Source organism: Mytilus trossulus, chromosome 2 (assembly GCF_036588685.1).
Source record: "Mytilus trossulus isolate FHL-02 chromosome 2, PNRI_Mtr1.1.1.hap1, whole genome shotgun sequence".
Taxonomy (NCBI): Eukaryota; Metazoa; Mollusca; class Bivalvia; order Mytilida; family Mytilidae; genus Mytilus; species Mytilus trossulus.
In genome coordinates, this window is record NC_086374.1 from 24,473,312 (window position 1) to 24,492,870 (window position 19,559).

At 31.2% G+C, this 19,559-nt stretch overlaps 2 protein-coding genes across 2 annotated transcripts; one reads left to right on the forward strand and one right to left on the reverse strand.

Annotated features, from left to right (window-relative positions):
* Positions 1-445: 445 nt before the first annotated feature.
* LOC134705672 (uncharacterized) lies at positions 446-3,730 on the reverse strand. The gene is made up of 4 exons (XM_063564391.1): positions 3,693-3,730; positions 3,628-3,659; positions 1,768-3,332; positions 446-579 (listed from the first exon to the last, which is right to left on the reverse strand). The coding sequence occupies exons 1-3, from the start codon at positions 3,728-3,730 to the stop codon at positions 2,362-2,364; spliced, it is 1,041 nt and encodes a 346-aa protein (XP_063420461.1). The 3' UTR covers positions 446-579; positions 1,768-2,361.
* A 239-nt stretch (positions 3,731-3,969) lies between these two features.
* Positions 3,970-14,856, forward strand: LOC134706809 (ubiquitin-conjugating enzyme E2 Z-like). The gene is made up of 7 exons (XM_063566103.1): positions 3,970-4,216; positions 6,191-6,263; positions 11,046-11,233; positions 11,565-11,676; positions 12,018-12,130; positions 12,925-13,015; positions 13,636-14,856. The coding sequence occupies exons 1-7, from the start codon at positions 4,017-4,019 to the stop codon at positions 13,789-13,791; spliced, it is 933 nt and encodes a 310-aa protein (XP_063422173.1). The 5' UTR covers positions 3,970-4,016; the 3' UTR covers positions 13,792-14,856.
* Positions 14,857-19,559: the final 4,703 nt, after the last annotated feature.

A 19,559-nucleotide genomic window follows, 5' to 3' on the forward strand; every position in this document is an offset into this window, starting at 1 on the left:
GGCTCAGTTTGTTGCATTCTTCTGTAAAGATACTTATTAAAACATAGTTATGGGAAAAAAAAGGAAAATGAGACACTTTCTTTAAAACAAAACATTTTTAATCATGTCATTATCTTTATAATACAGTAACATGCAATATTAACAATACAATTATTTATATCAAGTAATAGCACTGCATTAAATGTAACAAATTTCAACAAATAAGTTTCTTATAATAACTATAACCTTTTTACAGATAAGTATCTGTGAATGCCCAAAAAGTAACCCAAAATTTCTTTCAAACCTTTTAAAATCCATTCTCATAAATTTCTTTGAAGAAATCAATTTTTTTGGTGAATAATTATCCATCCCAAAATTTTTGAACCCCAATTTTGAGGCTTGTGATAACAAGCATGCATTTCTGATGCCAAAAAATCTTTTTACATTACTGAAAATTTGAAAATCCCCCAATTTTTCATTTTCACAGCCTACAACTGTATATCACCTTCTTGATACTACCCGATTTTAATTCCCGGAAACGCTTTTCTTTCTTTCTCTACATTCACTTGGCTCCAAACATTTCACCAACAGGATTCACAACTGAATAGTAAAAATTTCATCCTTAAGTAATGTGAACTTTTAAGTTATGCATAAAAGAGAATAACACAATCTTTTCTTTTTTCATTTTATTATGGTAGTTTCAGAAAAAAAAATTGTAGTTTCATAATACTGCTCATGTAAATGTATACCAAACTTCATCAAATAGAAGAATTTCATTTGAAAGCATACTTATCATGTTTAAATGTTATTTTCTTTTAATGCATATTTCTTATATATCTAGAAGTTGGAATTTCAAAATTCTAAATCTTAAAACATAAATGAAAGGTATAACTGCATACAAAATCTTTTATAGAATGTCATTGTGACATCTACATTACATTTTAAAAAGATGAAAAACACACTTATTAAAGTTATTTCAATGGCATTGAATGCATTTTGTAATAATAGCAAAATAATTATACATTGTACTTCATCATTGTTCATGTGTGTGAATGATCACTGAGAAATTTTCTTCATAAAACAGGGGCATATCCAGCCATTTTGAAAAGGGGGTTTCCAAGCCCCAGAACCCCCCCCCCCCTTGGATCTGCAAATGTTAAAAAATTATAAAAAAAAAAAACAATTTCCAGCTACAAAGATGAACATGCAAAGGAAATGTTGTAATTTGAAACAGTATTGCTTACTGTTACAATTCTGGGTGCAAAATTTGTATAATAAACAGCAGGTAAATTTTGGGGATTTTTTTTTAAATATTCCCTTTTTTCACAACCATTGGTATTTTCATAATTTTTAATGAAAAATGATTCAACAAACATGACAAACAAAAGAAAAACTTAAATTCATGTCTATTACAAAATGTACATGATGTACATTGCATGCATAATGACTATTTATACAGAGAATACAGGGATATATTTTAAATCATATTTTTGCCATAGAAAACTAGCAGAAAAATTTGAATTTGTTACAAATCTTGCTATATAAACTTTGAATATTTTTTTTACACATGCAGCCTCAAATTTATAGAATAAAACTTGAATAAAGGATAACCATGATAACCATTTACATTTAGCCAAAAAGTGCAAAAAGGATGTAGAATTTATTCATATCAAAACATTTTTAAACTGTCTGAAATACTTTTGGAAAATAGTAAGTATCAAATCCCCCTTTAAGAGACAATTTCACCTTTCCTTATTAGAAAAGGTGGTGTCATGAAAGAGACCTTACCAAATATGGTAAAGAGCTGAAGAATTGGTATCCTATCAGCCTTCAGGTTCTCAATGGTATCAGCAATCTGTCAAAAGAACTGTAATAGTCATTAGAATAATCTTCATAAATCAATTTACAACATATATCTAAATACAGTTTTAGGCTTTAAATCTGTCCATTATCTGAAGAGTTTCAAAATGTATATTTTCTTCTATATATGAGGCATTTATATGGCAATGTTGACTATGACAATGATGGTAATTTTACATATCTTTACTGACTTTCAAAAACTTTACATTATTTTCAAAAAGCCTAAAACAGTTTACAATATTATTTTATGAATTATTTAAAGTTAATATATAATACATGATCATGATACATTGTATACATGTATATACATATGTTCACTTTTTACAAATATTCAAACCATTTTTTTGTAATTGTTAAAACCTTAACTCGGTGCTGTGATCATTTATAGCACCATTGTACTTTACCAGTATTCACAGTTGACCTTCCAATAGGATTAGTCTATGCCCAGTTGATGGACATAACAAACATATATGTACATTTGTACATAATTGCCTCATCCTCATTTAAACAAATGAATTGGTTTCAACTGCTACTTCCTTGTGCATTCCTTGAACATGATGCACAAAACTCCAAAGACACATTTTCGTTCTCAACATGAAGACAAACTCCTGCAGATTTTGATTTCTTGCAATGTTTAGATTTCCCTTGATAGTCATGGTCATGTGCAGCACTTCTTTTGCGTTCCCTAAAAGAACTTGTTAGTTTGACATTGGCATTTGGAATGTTTTTGAGCAAGTTTGACAATGTACTTTGATTCGCTAGAACACTTTTAAGATATTCTACTTCTTCCTCAAGAGCATTTTTGTGATGCTCCAGCTTACCCATTTTGTCATTTAAATTGGCATTTTCAGATTGTAATGAACCAACTTCATCTTCTAGATTCTTAATATATGCCTTTTTCTTTTCACGATTCATTTTGGCTTGTTTCGCATTTTTCTGGTTTTTCTCATCAATGGCTTCAATGATCTCTTTATCTATCTGAAACCTTGATGTTGTCCTTGGCGCAGTTATTACTTTGATCACTTTAACAGCTGGTAAAGTAGAGAACTTGTTATTTTTTGTGTCACTGGTGATAACTGGATTTGGCTTTGCTACAGTTGTTTTGGAAGGAACTCGCTTCTGGCAATCGTTATCTGAATCCTGGGAGGTATTTGACACTTGACGGTCATATTCGGCTGAATAACTTGGAATAACTGGTGAAACAGACACAATGCTTGCTACTTCCAAATCAGTAGCATCATTACTGTCAGTTTCACTAGCTAAGTAATTAGATAGTTCGGTGTCCAACAGATTGTCAAAATTTTCAAAGCACGGAGGGGACAGAGCTTTGAAAGAAATGTCATCTTCAAAGTCAGATATTATTGAATGCTGTGGACTACTCATAATACTAACCCCACTGTCTGATTCGTGGTATGGTGATTTCTTCAATGCATCATCTTTCTGTTCACCAAAGTTGATGTCCACATTGATGATGCCGGTGTCCATTAGGTCATCTAGTAAACAAGGAGCAGATATTAACCTTTCCATTGTTAGATTATTGATAAATTAAACAAAAGTTATCGAAAATCTTTTCCTGACTTTGCAATTATATTATCAACTGTTCAATGAAAATTGTCGATGCAAGTTTTATAAAACAAAACTACATGCAGTAAACTTTTGAGTGGTAAAAATGTGTTTTTCTTTTTTCAGTATGATTCAACAACTTACAAATTGTAGGTCACTTTCTAATTGGTATATTCCTATTGTAATATACTCCACTTCTATAGCTAGAATCGACTGTTCACTCACTTGAATTTTTCTGAAACTGTAACCAAAATTTCCTATTTTACGTAGTCAATACGAAAGATACGTACCACCTACGTTTGCTGACGATCGGCAAAAATACCTTCATACTATTGGTCAATTTTATATAAAAAATATCAATTGCAGTTAGCTATTGGTTGGTTATTTTAGGTAATTACGTGTTGTAAACATTAGACAAACGTTTATGAATTTGTGATCACTGATGTGTTTGAATAAAGGTATTTTATGAATAGAATGTAAAGCTTTTGTTAGAATATGATTTTTCTTTTTAATCTCTAACTAAAATTGTTTATAATAACACATCTTTTATTTTTTAAGTATGCTCACCATGGCAAAAAATATAAAAAAAATACTCATTTAAGTATTAAACTATTATGTTTGAAAGATTTAAAATTCACACATATTATTTTCTCAATGTGAAAGTAGACAAGATGGCGACTTCCAGTGCAGACGAAACAACACAAAGTGATGCAGGAGATCTTTTGGAAAAAATATCTGATAAATGGGATCCCTGTACCTGTAGAGACTGGGAAAATGAGAAACCAACTCAGCAGTGCTTTCTCAGAATAAAAAGGTTCTTTAAAATAGAGAGAAGATAAATACCTTATAACTTTTAAAAAAAATACTTATAAATAAATAAAAAAAAGATTCTTTAGACTTTACACAGTCATGACTCATGAGCACCTATATTTTTTCTTATAAAATATTCTACAGGTAATGATCTACAGGTACTTATCAAATAAAAATGTCAATACCACAGATTATTATAAACCAAGATTTAATAAGCTTCACAAAACACTCCGACATGTCGCAGATAGTCTTATAATTCTAAAAAGAGTCATTTTCAAGCAAAAAAATCCCCTACATTTTCAAAGTGGGATGCCTGTTATGGTAGTCATTTCAGTACTAGCAGTAGTCCAAATAATATGAGGCAGGCATAACCTGTGAATGGGGACGAAGTCTGTATGTAATATGAGGCAGGCATAACCTGTGAATGGGGACGAAGTCTGTATGTATATTTTTTTTACTTCAAACATGTTAATAAAGGATACGGAAATACCGTAACGTTCCCGATTTTGGTTCTGTTGTTAGGGATTTAGCTGTGACGTTCTTTAAGTTATGACGTCATATTCAATGTAAACAAAAGAAACCTTTTCATCAGGTAACGTTTTTTTTTCAAATCAAACAATTATCATATTAAAATTTTATCGAGTTCCAATCTTATATTTTACTAGACTGATCAATATAAAAAAAAATTCAGTCTCATGCAAACAAGACAGATTTCTGGGCAAATGCGGGAAAACCGGAACAGGAACTAGATCTGAAAAAAAAAGTTAACGATTTTGAGTTCATTAGTACCATGAAAAATTCGGGAAATTTTCCCAATTTTTTTTTTTTATTTTTTTTTTTATTGATTTTTCTACCGTAATTGGGGACTTCGTCCCCATATAATTTTTTTTTAATTTAATCATGTTGATAAAATAAACCGAAATACCGTACGTAACGTTCCCGATATTGGTTCTGTTATTAGGGAATTAGCTGTGACTTTCTTTAAGTTATGACGTCATATTCGATGTAAACAAAAGAAACGCTTTCTTCAGGTAACGTTTTTTTCATATCAAACAATTATTAGAATTGAATTTGTATTGAGATCAAATCTTATATTTTACTAGACTGATAAATATAATTTTTTTTCAAAGTTTCATGCAAACAAGACAGATATCTGTGCAAATGCGTGGAATACCGGAACAGGAAGTAGATTTGAGTTCTATAGTAGAATTAAAAATTTTGTGAAATTTTCCATATTTTTTTTTTTTATTGATTTTTCTACCGTAATTGGGGACTTCGTCCCCATAATAACGATGTCTTGCAAGGCTATTATAATATGAGCAGGCATTACCTGTGAAAGGGGAGAATTCTTTATGAATTATGTTTTTTTTTTATTAAATTCAAACATGCTCTAACTTCAAAATATGTTAATAATGACGTATAAGGTGTCAAGGCAAAACAATATAAAAGCCTTAAACGGCAAAATTATTTGGACCATTCTGACAGTAGTCCAAGGCCTACTTTGATTGAGTATGGCCAAAGTATTAAAAGCAAATGATTGTCTAAGATTTTTGAGAAAAAAATCTTTATCTTTAAAACATACAATCAAAAACTAAGATTGAAATAACATTTAATATCCAACATTTTAATTTTGGTTGATAGTTGTCTCCAAGGCAATCATACCACATTACCTTAATTAATATAGAGAGATAGAAACTTTAGACAGGAAAAAACATCAGCAAGATAAGATAGATCTACAAATATGTCAAAATGCCTGAAATTGTAAGTTAACTCTTATTAGAGCTATTCCATTTAATGATGATTGTTTAATGTAAGTGGCCTGCATTGTTCTAATATGCAGGTGAATGACCCAATCTCTGTAGTCTTGATTATAGTCAGTATTGTATTTTTGTTTAATCTCACTTTAGGATCAATTTTAGAATGCTTACTTGAAAGAATGCTGTACCTACGTATAATGGTCAATTTGATTTATTTGCAGAGACATTATGGCTATTTATAATGAACCACCACCTTTTATCTGTATAGTACCAGACAAAGAAGACATGACAAAGGTAAAAAATAACATACAGCCTTACTTAAAAATGCAGGTACATGTACATGTATATAAGATTTCTGTCTCTTTTAGACTTCTTAAGATTTTTTATTTGTTTTTTGTTGAGCCTGCAACTTTTGTCGCTGAAAGCTCAATATGGGGATAGTGATCTGGTGGCAGCAGTGTTTGAAAACTTATTATAAGCTATATATTTTAGACCTGGATGCTTCATAGATGCCTTTTATTTTACAAAATTTCCCTCTGTCATATGTTCATTGTCCTTGACCTCATTTTCATGGTTCAGTGACTACGTAAAGAAAAGTAATTAATGTTTGTAATGTTAATTTCTTTCTGATTATGAGTAATAGGATTACTATATTTAGTATGTGCGTACCTTGCAAGGTCCTCATGCCTGTCAGACAGTTTTCATTTGACCTTGACCTCATTTCATGGATCAGTGAACAAGGTTAAGTTTTCATGGTCAGATACTATAAACAATAGGTCTACTATATTTGGTATAAAGAATGATTGTAAGGTGTACATGTCCAACTGGTAGATGTCATCTGACCTTGACCTCATTTTCATGGTTCTGTGGTAAAGGTAAGTTTTTGTCTTTTTTTCTAATACTTTTTGGGTCAACTATATGTATATTTGGTGTATGGAAATATTTTATGGTGTAAACATTGTATGTCAGTGTCACAAGTTTTATTTGACCTTGATCTCATTTTCACTGTTCTCTCACTGACTCAATGTTAAGTTTTGTGTTTTGTTCTGTTTTTAGCTCACCTGGCCTGAAGGCTTGACTGACCAAACCAGCCAAGATGGCTGCCATGGCTAAAAATAGAACATACGGGTAAAATGCAGTTTTTGGCTTATAACTCAAAAACCAAAGCATTAAGAGCAAATCTGACAGGGAGTAAAACTGTCTGTCAGGTCAAGATCTATCTGCTGTAAAATTTTCAGATGAATCAGAGAACCCGTTGTTGGGTTGCTGCCCCTGAATTGGTAATTTTATGGAAATTTTGCTGTTTTTGATTATTATCTTGAATATTATTATAGGTAGAGATAAACTGTAAACAGCAATAATGTTCAGCAAAGTAAGATTTACAAATAAGTTAACATGGCTAAAATTGTCAGTCGACCCCTTTAAGAGTTATTGCCCTTTAAAGTCAGTTTTTAACCATTTTTCCTAAATTTTATATATCTTTTACAAAAATCTTCTCCTCTGAAACTGCTAGGCCAAATTACACCAAACTTGGCCACAATCATCTCTGGGGTATCTTGTTTAAAAAATGTGTGGTGTGACCCGCCAAACCAACCAAGATGGCCACCATGGCTAAAAATAGAACATAGGGGTAAAACACAGTTTTTGGCTTATAACTCAAAAACCAAAACATTTAGAGCAAATCTGACAGGGAGTCAATTTGTTCATCAGGTCAAGATCTATCTGCCCATACATTTTCAGAAGAATCAGAGAACCTGTCGTTGGGTTGCTGCCTCTGGATTGGTAATTTTAAGGAAATTTTGCTGTTTTCGGTTATTATCTTGAATATTATTATAGATAGAGATAAACTGTAAACAGCACTAATGTTCAGCAAAGTAAGATTTACAAATAAGTCAACATGATCAAAATGGTCAATTGGCCCCCTAAGGAGTAATTGTCCTTTATAGTAAATTTTTAACTATTTTCATAAAATTTGTAAATTTTTACTACCGGTAACATTTCTAACAGAAACTATTGGGCCAAGTTCATTATAGATAGTGATAATTGTAAGCAGCAAGAATGTTCAGTAAAGTAAGATGTACCACCATCACCAAAACATTATTTCGTCATGAATCCATCTGCTTCTTTTGTTTAATATTCACATAGACCAAGGTGAGCGACACAGGCTCTTTAGAGCCTCTAGTTCTTTAACTTTCAGCTATAGATCAACTATATTTGTTGTATGGAAGGATTGTTAGGTGTATATGTCTGTCTGGAAGGTATCATCAGACCTTGATCTCCTTTTCTCAGTTCATTGGTTTATGTAATGTTTTCAATGATAAGTTTGTTTCTGTGACAGATACTATAGGCAATAGGTCAACTATATTCAATGCAATGATTGATTGTAAGGTGTACATGTCTGTCTGGCATATTTTATCTGACCATGACCTCATTTTTATGGTTCATTGGTCAGTATTAAATTTTTTCTTGGTTAAGACTGTCTCTTAGAAACTATAATCAATAGGTCAAATACTGTAACATGTACATATATGTTTGTTTCATTTAATCATTGTATGGTGTCGTGAACATATATTTCTCGTTTGGTTTATCTGACCTTGACCTCATTTTCTTAGATCATGTTAAGTTTATGTGTTAATTACTTTAAGTAAAGATTTATATAAAGAACTATCAACATAAAATCAATGATTAGTAAAGAAGACCAGACATTTCATTGTGTGCACTCTTGTTAAATAGAAAGTTAGATTTTTTGCTTACTTTTTTGTCTAAATGGTGTATAATTGAGTTTATACAACCAATTCTCAAAGCATATATTTACAATTATCATCTGAAATACTAATATGACGTGCTTATTTTGCTTTGTGAACAAACACATGCTCTAAATCCAATAAAACTTGTTTGCACATGTGTATATTGACTTCTTCAGAAAAATTAATTTTATCAAATTATCATGCACTTAATATATTTCCTTAACTTTCAAACTCTTAAATGGTGCACATGATTCATTTATTATAACTGTCGTGTGTTGCATTTGGAAATTGACATTTTTTACCTACATACAAAAACCGTTTATGCTGTCTGTTTAAACTCCTCCCTCTGAAAAATCACAGTGCCAGCCGTCTGCTTCGTTACAAACAAAAAAAGGGAGGTTCATGAAAGAGCCTACACAAACACTTTTACTAATCAGACATAGAAACAGGGGTTGAATTTAAGCTTTTTTGTGTACTGACCAGCCGGACCAGTGGACTGAAAATTCTACTGGTCCGGCTCCAAATCTACTGGTCCTGCAAAAATGACATTAATTTGACAAACACTAATATAGATGACAGATGTTTAATTTTATTTTTGATGCTTTGGTTTACATAAGTTAGACAGTAACAAAGGAATAGTGTTTATTCTAATTTTGATAAAGGCTTTGGTAATCTCAATGATTTTTTTTTATCAAAATCAGGACCAAGGACAGAAAAAATATCAACATTGTCTTCCATGTAATGGCAATCCTCACGACGACCATAGGGTGCCTGACTAGGTCGTCTGGAGCGCTGTCCAGAAATATTCCAGATTTCAATAGCCGGGACCGGATCAAATGATGCTATATCTTCAGTGTGAAACATAAGGAATAAAAGATCTGATAAAACAGTTGGACGCAATTTTGATCGCCTATCATTCTTTACAAGTTTCATCTCAGAAAACCCCCTTTCTGCATCAGCAGAATGATCAGGAAGGGACTTTATTTTGATCTTCCTTTTGATTTTCAGTTATCTTATTTTTTTTGTCCAGCGGTTTAACTCCTTCCAAAAATTTCCACATTTTATATTGTTGTGAAGGACGCTCACCCGAGATATTAATTAACTTGATCAATTCAAATATCCCCCAGCACCGTGTAATTGATTTCACAGGTAAATTGTTTTGTAAACAAACAGAGATTGCGATGCAATCAGTGATTTTTATCGACAAATTTCTACTGGTCCGCCGGACCACCAGCTGACAAAATCTACTGGTCCGACGCAAATTTTACTAGTCCCGGACTAGCGCTAATTTCAACCCCTGCATAGAAATAACCTCAATTGTCCTATTCAGATTTGAGAATTATTGATGCAAGCTATACTCTGGGTGCGGGAATTTCTTGCTACATTGAAGACCTGTTAGTGACCTTCTGCTGTTGTTTTTTCTATGGTCGGGTTGTTGTCTCTTTGACACATTCCCCATTTCCATTCTCAATTTTATTTATTGTAGTTTAAACATTGGTAGGCATTATATTTGTTTTATTTAAGCCCTCACTATCGCACAGGCAAAAATAATCACAAATATAAGGCCTACCCATGTTAAAACTATAATATAGTATAGCTCGCATCAACTATATCTCAATCAAGTTATCAAGAGTTGAAACTTAAAAAGATAATAATAAAATTTTAAACCACTCTGACTCAATACTTTCATATTGAAACAATAAAATATTCAAGATGTAAGTTCTCATGGTAATTTTGAGGGGCATAATGGTTTTTAGTCTGTGTATCTGTCTGTCCGTCTTTCTGTCCTGCTTCAGATTCAAGTTTTTGGTCAAGGTAGTTTTTGATGAGGTGAATTCTTGTCAACTTGAAACTAATTATACATGTTCCCTATGATATGATCTTTCTAATTTTAGTGCCAAATTAGCATTTTGACTTCAATTTTATGGTCAATTCATTATAAAATATGATAGTGTGAGTTGGGCATCCATGTTCTATGGACACATTCTTGTTTTATATTTGTATTATATCTTATAGATTCATCTAGAGAACACATAACTATAGCTGATCATTGTTGCTGATGTTGTTGTCAGTTTAATCATCCCTTTACTTGCTATTTTCTAGTTAAAGAATTTAAAATGTAAGATCTTGTCACCAATTTGTTGGTCATTTAACACCAACAATTTATTAATTGTTCACCAGAGTTTGAATGATAAATAGCCAAAAGGTAATAAACAAAGTATTTAATTGAATAATTTCATCTTTTAAAATGTACTTTTGAAGATTTTTATAGAAATTGTTTCTTGCAAAAAAACATATAAGTATTATAACTTGATAAATTATCTTTCAGATTCATGCATTGATCACAGGACCATTTGACACACCATATGAGGGAGGGTTTTTCCTGTTTCTAATTCGATGTCCACCAGATTATCCTATTAGACCTCCTCGAGTAAAACTGCTAACAACAGGCAACAAAGAAGTCAGATTTAATCCAAATCTATACAAAAATGGAAAAGTTTGTTTAAGTATTTTAGGGTAAGACCAAGAAAAGAGAATTAGTTTGAAATTTTCTTGTTGCATTGAAGACCCATTTGTAGCCTTTGGCTGTTATCTTCTCTTCAGTCAGGTTGTTGTCTCTTTGACATATTCCCCATTTCTATATTTAAATTTTATTCCTGTCAATAAACATGTGTTATGATAAACAAATATTACAGTCAAGTATGCTATGGTTCATTTCTGCCCATATCTTATGTCATTGTATGTAAAAACTATTATAAAGATTCATTCAAAAACAATTTGTCTCAAAATAGTTTCACTGTTTACACTGTTTATGTTGATTAAAATAATGTTTTGTTCTAATTTTTAGGACATGGGCCGGTCCAGCCTGGAGTCCAGCACAAAGTTTATCAAGTATTTTGATTTCCATACAGTCATTACTGAATGAGAAACCTTACCACAATGAACCAGGATTTGAATGGGTATTTTATTATTTTATTTCTGTTAAAAGAAATCGAAAGGACTTTTTTATGACCAAATATTTAATCTGAAAAAAAGCTGTGTGGCTTTGCTAATTTTCCGATTATTATGGGGACCATTATTCTATAATTTTACGAAAAAAAGCAGGTATAATTTTTTTCATTTTAACAAGATTTTTAACTTTGTAAAAGTTTGTTTTTTTTGCAGTTTAAAAGTCAACTTAATTATCAAAGCAGAATAGTCTTAAACTTAACATGTAAATAGACCAGAATAAAATTGTACAAGTTGAGTAATGAGTGTTCCTTTTACAGTATACACAATTCTTCTCTTTTCTATTTAATAGGAAAGAAATCCTGGAGATGCACAACGATATAATGATGTCATCCGTCATGAAACATTAAGAGTAGCTGTATGTGATATGTTAGAGAGAAAATGTCCATGTCCTGAAAGCTTGTAGTAAGTATATTGATTTGAAAAGTTCTTATAGAATTGTCAACTTCTGTTCATAACTTAAATTGTAAGTTAATGAATATTTCTAAAATAAGTGAAGCTCTGTATGAATAGATTAGATGTCTACTTGAGCATACAGAAATTTTTTTATGCTTGTCAAAATTTACACAGTATTTGGAGTCTTTTGGTTTCAAGCAGGAAATACTGATTTTCAAGTCTTATGTTTGACACAGCTGGGGATCGAACCCACAACTCTAATGATAGGGGGTATATTTGTCTTAATGATATAATGCAAATGATTAAGATAGTTCAAGAATTTGAAGAAAATAAATGAGTGTGTATGCTTCTTTGGCACAAATAAAACATGACAAAAATTGTTAACATTAGAATCTATGTTGTATGAAATACTGCATATCCCTGTCTGCCATTATTTGAATTTTAGAGTAAAATCCTTCATATTATACTTGCTGTAATTAGGTAGTTATGTAAATCTATTTTATAATATACTCCTGCTAAAATGATAAATGTGTGACAGCATATATCATTTTTTTAGGGAAATTTTAGCAGCTATAAAGCAAGTTAATATTCATATCTTGCTTATGAGGGTTAAAAAGGCCATTTTGTCATCCAGACAAGAAACATGACTATGTGTTAAAAGCTTTCTGCATTGGGTTCTTTACAAATTGTATATTCCTACATTAAGGATTTAATGTCTATGAATTATTGTTTCTCAGATCGTTACTCAATTACCAAACATATTACTTATTTATTTAAACTGATAATTTTTTTATCTATTTCAGTGATGTGATGGAATCATCATTTCTAGATTATTACGAATATTATGAAACTGTGTGCAATTCAAACATGTCCAAACAGGGTCAATCAATGCAGGTAACTATATAAGTCACTGTTATCTATTATTGTATTTGAAAATAGCACTGATTTGATACAACCTGTTTAAGTTGGTACCAAACACCTTGACTAAAACTTTTATTAGCTCATTTAATTTTCATCAAACTGCCTTTTTTGCAGAGTTATCTCCCATATCAATGCAAATCTCCATAGGAATTTTAAAATCATGATTTTTTAGTTTTCCTCAAGTAAGTTTTTATGGGAATTTTTCTGTGTATATTTTGGGTATAATGCTATAGATTAAAACTTAAAATCTTGTTTTAATTACCTTAAGGTAAGGGTCAAATTTATGCTTGATTGACTGGACTAATATTGGAATTGTCATCCAATCAGGGCAATTTATTTATGTTTTTACAGACCTTTATTTGTTCAGGAACAAATAGGCAATTTTCTACATGGTTTATAATTCTTTATACCAAATTTGCCAATTTGATGCTAACAAGCTATCCAGCTTGATTTTATTTGGTTTTCTGTTGAATTTCCTATATCCAATTCCAATATACTGTTTCAAAGTTCAACTATTCTACATGAAATAATGATATATTTTTGGCTGATAGCTTGTGAGTGAAATTTTTTTTCATTTTAATGTCTTCTTGCAGGACCCCTTTGGTGACAGAAGGAAGCAATTTGATTACAAAGGAATTTTAAAAAGACTTAATGTAGTTAAAAATAAACTTGAAGAGAAACTGAAGACCAAACCATTATCAGATGATGAAGATTCTGATTTAGACACAGACTCCAGTACAAATAGATGACATACCAGCTAGCTACAGTGTTTCTGATTTAGACAGACTCTATTACTAATAGATGACATAGCAATATAAACTGCTTGCTGCAGTGTTTTCTGATCTCTCAATGAAGTAGTGTAGTCTTATTTCATAGTTAAACTAGCCAATAACAATACTGTTTGTTTTCTAGCAATTACTAAAGCTTCGCTGTTGAGAATATTCATAATTATGTAAGACAACAATTTTATTGTTGTAATGAAGCTAACTTTTAATTTCAAATACTTTGATATCTGTTGTTAAAGTTTTAGGGAATGGGGTCAAAATTCTTCATGCCTAATGCATTTGCGGCTTTTTTTTATAGTCTTCAGTTTTCATTATAATTTACATCACACATTATGGTATATGTCTTGCAAGAACTTCATATTTCACATAAAACTACATTGTACTATATATATTCATGTATAGATTTTCAGCAGAACCCCTAAAGACATGTTTGACTCACAGTTAATCTTAAAATACAGAATATTAACCAGGATATTCAATTAGTGAGTATATCTATTGTTCCCAAGCTACAAACTAATTTTCTTGGTACTATTTATTTGGTTACTACAGCATTCCACACATCTGGGCCATCAGTAGTATTTCTGATCATTTATAAAGCAGCTTTAACTATGCAAAAGTAAAAATTTGTTCACCTGAATATGGTTGCCTATAATTTGGTTCATCCACTTCATTTGAACTTTGGTGGAGAGTTGTCTCATTGGCAATCATCATAGGCAGATCCAGACCCCCACCCCCTCTTCGTGGGGAAAATTTGGTTGATTTTATAGGGAATCACTGAAACATGACTGGAGCGGGGCTCCCCTTAGATCAGTCAGTTAGAATGATGAATTACTAAGGAAGTTAAGAGATTTGTTTTATATAATGCTTTCAATGGGATATTTTATGTTTAATGGAATAACCCAATGGATAAGTTTATTACATGTTTTGCATTACTGTATCAAATAGTGCTACCTCTTAAAATAGGGGCTGTTCCAGAATTAAACATTTGGAAGAATTTTTATTTAGACCCCCAGGGCTATCACTCATAATACAAAAAAATATGCCCAGTAATATGCAACCTCCCACAACTATATATTTTGATTGCCTCCCATTCCATCTGCTATTTAACAATAATTTAATTTTGGATGTAACACGTCTTCTGATTGGCTGAAAGTGTTTTGGCCACCAGTTCATAGACACAATTTTGTCATACATGTGACTGTGATGTCATCAACGTTTTTATCATTATTTACTCCTTTTTTTAAAAGAATTGAAGTTATAGATATGCATATTTTTAGGTTTTTATACGACCGCAAATTTTGAAAAAATTTTCGTCGTATATTGCTATCACGTTGGCGTCGTCGTCGTCGTCGTCGTCGTCGTCCGAATACTTTTAGTTTTCGCACTCTAACTTTAGTAAAAGTGAATAGAAATCTATGAAATTTTAACACAAGGTTTATGACCATAAAAGGAAGGCTGGTATTGATTTTGGGAGTTTTGGTCCCAACATTTTAGGAATTAGGGGCCAAAAAGGGCCCAAATAAGCATTTTCTTGGTTTTCGCACTATAACTTTAGTTTAAGTTAATAGAAATCTATGAAATTTTGACACAAGGTTTATGACCACAAAAGAAAGGTTGGGATTGATTTTGGGAGTTTTGGTTTCAACAGTTTAGGAATTAGGGGCCAAAAAAGGGCCCAAATAAGCATTATTCTTGGTTTTCGCACAATAACTTTAGTTAAAGTAAATAGAAATCAATGAAATTTAAACACAATGTTTATGACCACAAAAGGAAGGTTGGTATTGATTTTGGGAGTTTTGGTCCCAACAGTTAAGGAAAAAGGGGCCCAAAGGGTCCAAAATTAAACTTTGTTTGATTTCATCAAAATTGAATAATTGGGGTTCTTTAATATGCCGAATCTAACTGTGTATGTAGGTTCTTAATTTTTGGTCCCGTTTTCAAATTGGTCTACATTAAGGTCCAAAGGGTCCAAAATTAAACTTAGTTTGATTTTAGCAAAAATTGAAACCTTGGGGTTCTTTGATATGCTGAATCTAAAAATGTACTTAGATTTTTGATTATTGGCCCAGTTTTCAAGTTGGCCCAAATCGAGGTCCAAAATTAAACATTGTTTGATTTCATTAAAAATTGAATAATTGGGGTTCTTTGATATGCCAAATCTAACTGTGTATGTAGATTCTTAATTTTTGGTCCAGTTTTAAAATTGGTCTAAATTAAAGTGCAAAGGGTCCAAAATTAAACTAAGTTTGATTTTAACAAAAATTAAATTCTTGGGCCTCTTTGATATGCTGAATCTAAACATGTACTTAGATTTTTGATTATGGGCCCAGTTTTCAAGTTGGTCCAAATCGAGGTCCAAAATTATTATATTAAGTATTGTGCAATAGCAAGTCTTTTCAATTGCACAGTATTGTGCAATGGCAAGAAATATCTAATTTCACAATATTGTGAAATTGCAAATTTTTTTTAATTAAGAGTTATCTTTCTTTGTCCAGTATAGTAAGCAAGAAATATCTGCAAGAATTTTTTTTAATTGGAGTTATCTTTCTTTGTCCAGAATCAACTTAAATCTTTGTTATATACAATATACAATGTATATTCACTTTTTACTACCAACTGATAAATTTAAATAATCTTTACCATTCAGTGATAACAAGCAGTTTTTTTACATCTTAATATTTTATGATGTATTTAAATGAGTAGTAATTGTTGCAAACTCCATTAGAATATTTTAATTGAAATTAGTTTTGGAATAAGGGAAAGGGGGATGTGATTAAAAAATTGGGTTCAATTTTTCTCATTTGAAATTTCATAAATAAAAAGAAAATTTCTTCAAACATTTTTTTGAGAGGATTAATATTCAACAGCATAGTGAATTGCTCTAAGAGAAAACAAAAATTTTAAGTTCATTTGAATACATTCATTCTGTGTCAGAAACCTATGCTGTGTCAACTATTTAATCACAATCCAAATTTAGAGCGGAATCCAGCTTGAATGTTGTGTCCATACTTGCCCCAACCGTTCAGGGTTCAACCTCTGCGGTCGTATAAAGCTACGCCCTGCGGAGCATCTGGTTCTTGTTGTAGAACACACTGAGGAGTGTCATTATTGATCAAATGAAAGACCGACCTTCAGAAGGTCTTTCTTTGGGCAATCCTGAAACCCCAAGGTCATTCTTACATAACTTGAATTAATATTTGCTGATGAATCTTCTTAATAAAAAACAAAGTTAGAAACATGAATTGGTGTCATGAAAATTGGTGACATTTTCCAATTAAAATTAACATTACAAATGATGCTGAATTAGAATTTAGAAAGATATTTATCATGGCCTGTTTGTTTTCAGATTAAGACTTATTTTCATAACTGAAAATATATTAGTAATATATGTACTAAACTTTATATTTTCAATATCTTTAAAGTTTGTTGAGTTTAAAATAGTTATATTATTTGTATTTTTGAATATAGAAACAGAATGCTGCATATATTTTCTTCCATGTAAAATTTCTAAACTACAGTGGAGGAAATAAATTTTAAGGAAACATGATTTTTTATGAGTTTTCTATGGTTACTTCTGTAATAAAATATTTTATAGTTAACTATTATATATCTATTTACTATTTTATCATTTTTATCACCTTCGGGCCAGGTGAGCTTATGCCATCACTTGGCTTCCGTCGTCTGTCGTCATAAACTATTTCAAGAATCTTCTCCTCTGAAACTACTAGGCCAAATACTTCCAAACTTTAACTGAATGTTCCTTAGGATATCTAGTTTATAAATTGTATCAGAAGTTTTGATCTATCAACAAAGATGGTCGCCATTGCTAAAAATAGAACATAGGGGTCAAATGCAGTTTTTGGCTTATATCTCAAAAACGAAAGCATTTAGAGCAAATCTGACAAGGAGCGAAAAATGTTCATTAGGTCAAGATCTATCAGCCCTGAAATTTTCAGATGAATCAAACAACCCATTGTTCGGTTGCTGCCACTAAATTGGTAATTTTAAGGAAATTTTAGTTTTTGGTCATTATCTTGAATATTATTATAGATAAAGATAAACTGTAAACAGCAAAAATGATCAGCAAAGTAAGATCTACAAATAAGTTAATATGACCAAAATTGTCAATTGACCCCTTAAGGGGTTATTGTCCTTTAATGACAATTTTTCACAATTTGTTCATCATATTTGCTAACTTTAAAAAATCTTCTCCTCTAAAACTACTCAACCAAATTCAACCAAACTTCAACTGAATGATCAGTAGGGTGTATAAAATAAAGGTTGTGTTTTATTTTCTATTTCGTCAAAAAACATGGCCGTCATGGCTAAAAATAGAACACAGGGTAAAATGCAGTTTTTGGCTTATATCTCAAAAACTCCAGCATTTAGAGCAAATAAGACAAAGATATTAAAGTGTTTATTAGGTCAAGGTCTACCTGTTCTGAAATTTTCAGCCGAATTGGGTAACTGGTTTTTCAGGTATAATGCCCCTGAATTGATGATTTTAAAGAAATTTTGCAGTTTTTGGTTATCTTGAATTTTATTATAGATACAGATAAACTGTTATAGCAAAAATGTTAAGCAAAGTAAGATCTACAAATAAGTCAATTTGACCAAAATTGTCAATTGACGGGGTTATTGCCCTTTAAAGACTTTTTTCACAATTTGTTCATCATGTTGACTTACTTTTAAAAATCTTCTCCTTTGAAACTGCTGTATCAATTTCAGCCAAACTTAGGCTAAATGAGTTTCAGAGTATCTAGTACAAATTTTTATATTTTATTTCCTTGTCTGTCAAGAAACATAGCTCCTATGGCTAAAATAGAACATAGGAGAAAATGATTTTTTTTTTTTGCTTTTGAAGAAAATAGGACGATTCAAAGAACATTTAAATAAATTGAAAAGCCAAAATAATCGTTGATGAGAGATTTAACCAAAAAAGTTAAGGTATGCGATTCTGGCTCTTGAGAGCCTCTTGTTATCAATTGCATTTGTTAAAAGCATAAAGCATAATGGTGAATAAAAATAACAAGTCCCTACATTTTTGCAACTATTATATGAGTTAATGACCAAAACTTTTAATTGTCAGTCATTCCTTACATCATGGTAGTCAATGTGTGCACTATAGTTAATACTGTACCTTATACAGTTTACTATTTTCTTTTATACAAGTCAACTAAGTTTTATTTAGCATATATGTTAAAACCAAAACAATTTGTACATCAGTATTGCAATTAAATAAAATAGTTTTGAAGAAGGTAATGTTTTACTCAAAATATTAGTCTTTATAGTTTTTGTAAATCTTGTTCATATATCACTAGCTATGAGGTTTGTAAAAAGGGACGAAAGTGTGAACTTGAAAACAGGTGAATTAAAAATAGTAAAACTGTTGCAGGAAAATAACCCATTACTCCTTCCTGTATCATTGACCAATTCTTTGGTTTTTTTTATATACAAAAAAATCTGTTCGTGTAGCATCATCTATTTGAAATCTTTTCACAATAAATTTCATACCAAAATACCAAGAGCTTGTATTAAGGGTGAAATGCCCTGCTATTGAATGTTCAGCAAAAACTTCTTTCGTTTATTTCATGTACAGTTTTTTTTGGTTTTTTTTTTAAAGGCTAATTTAGATTTTGGAGGAAACACCCCCTTTTTAGCTTATAGGGCCCCATGTGAGCTTATGCCATCACTTGGTGTCCGTCGTCGTCTGTTACAGTCATCGTCTGTTG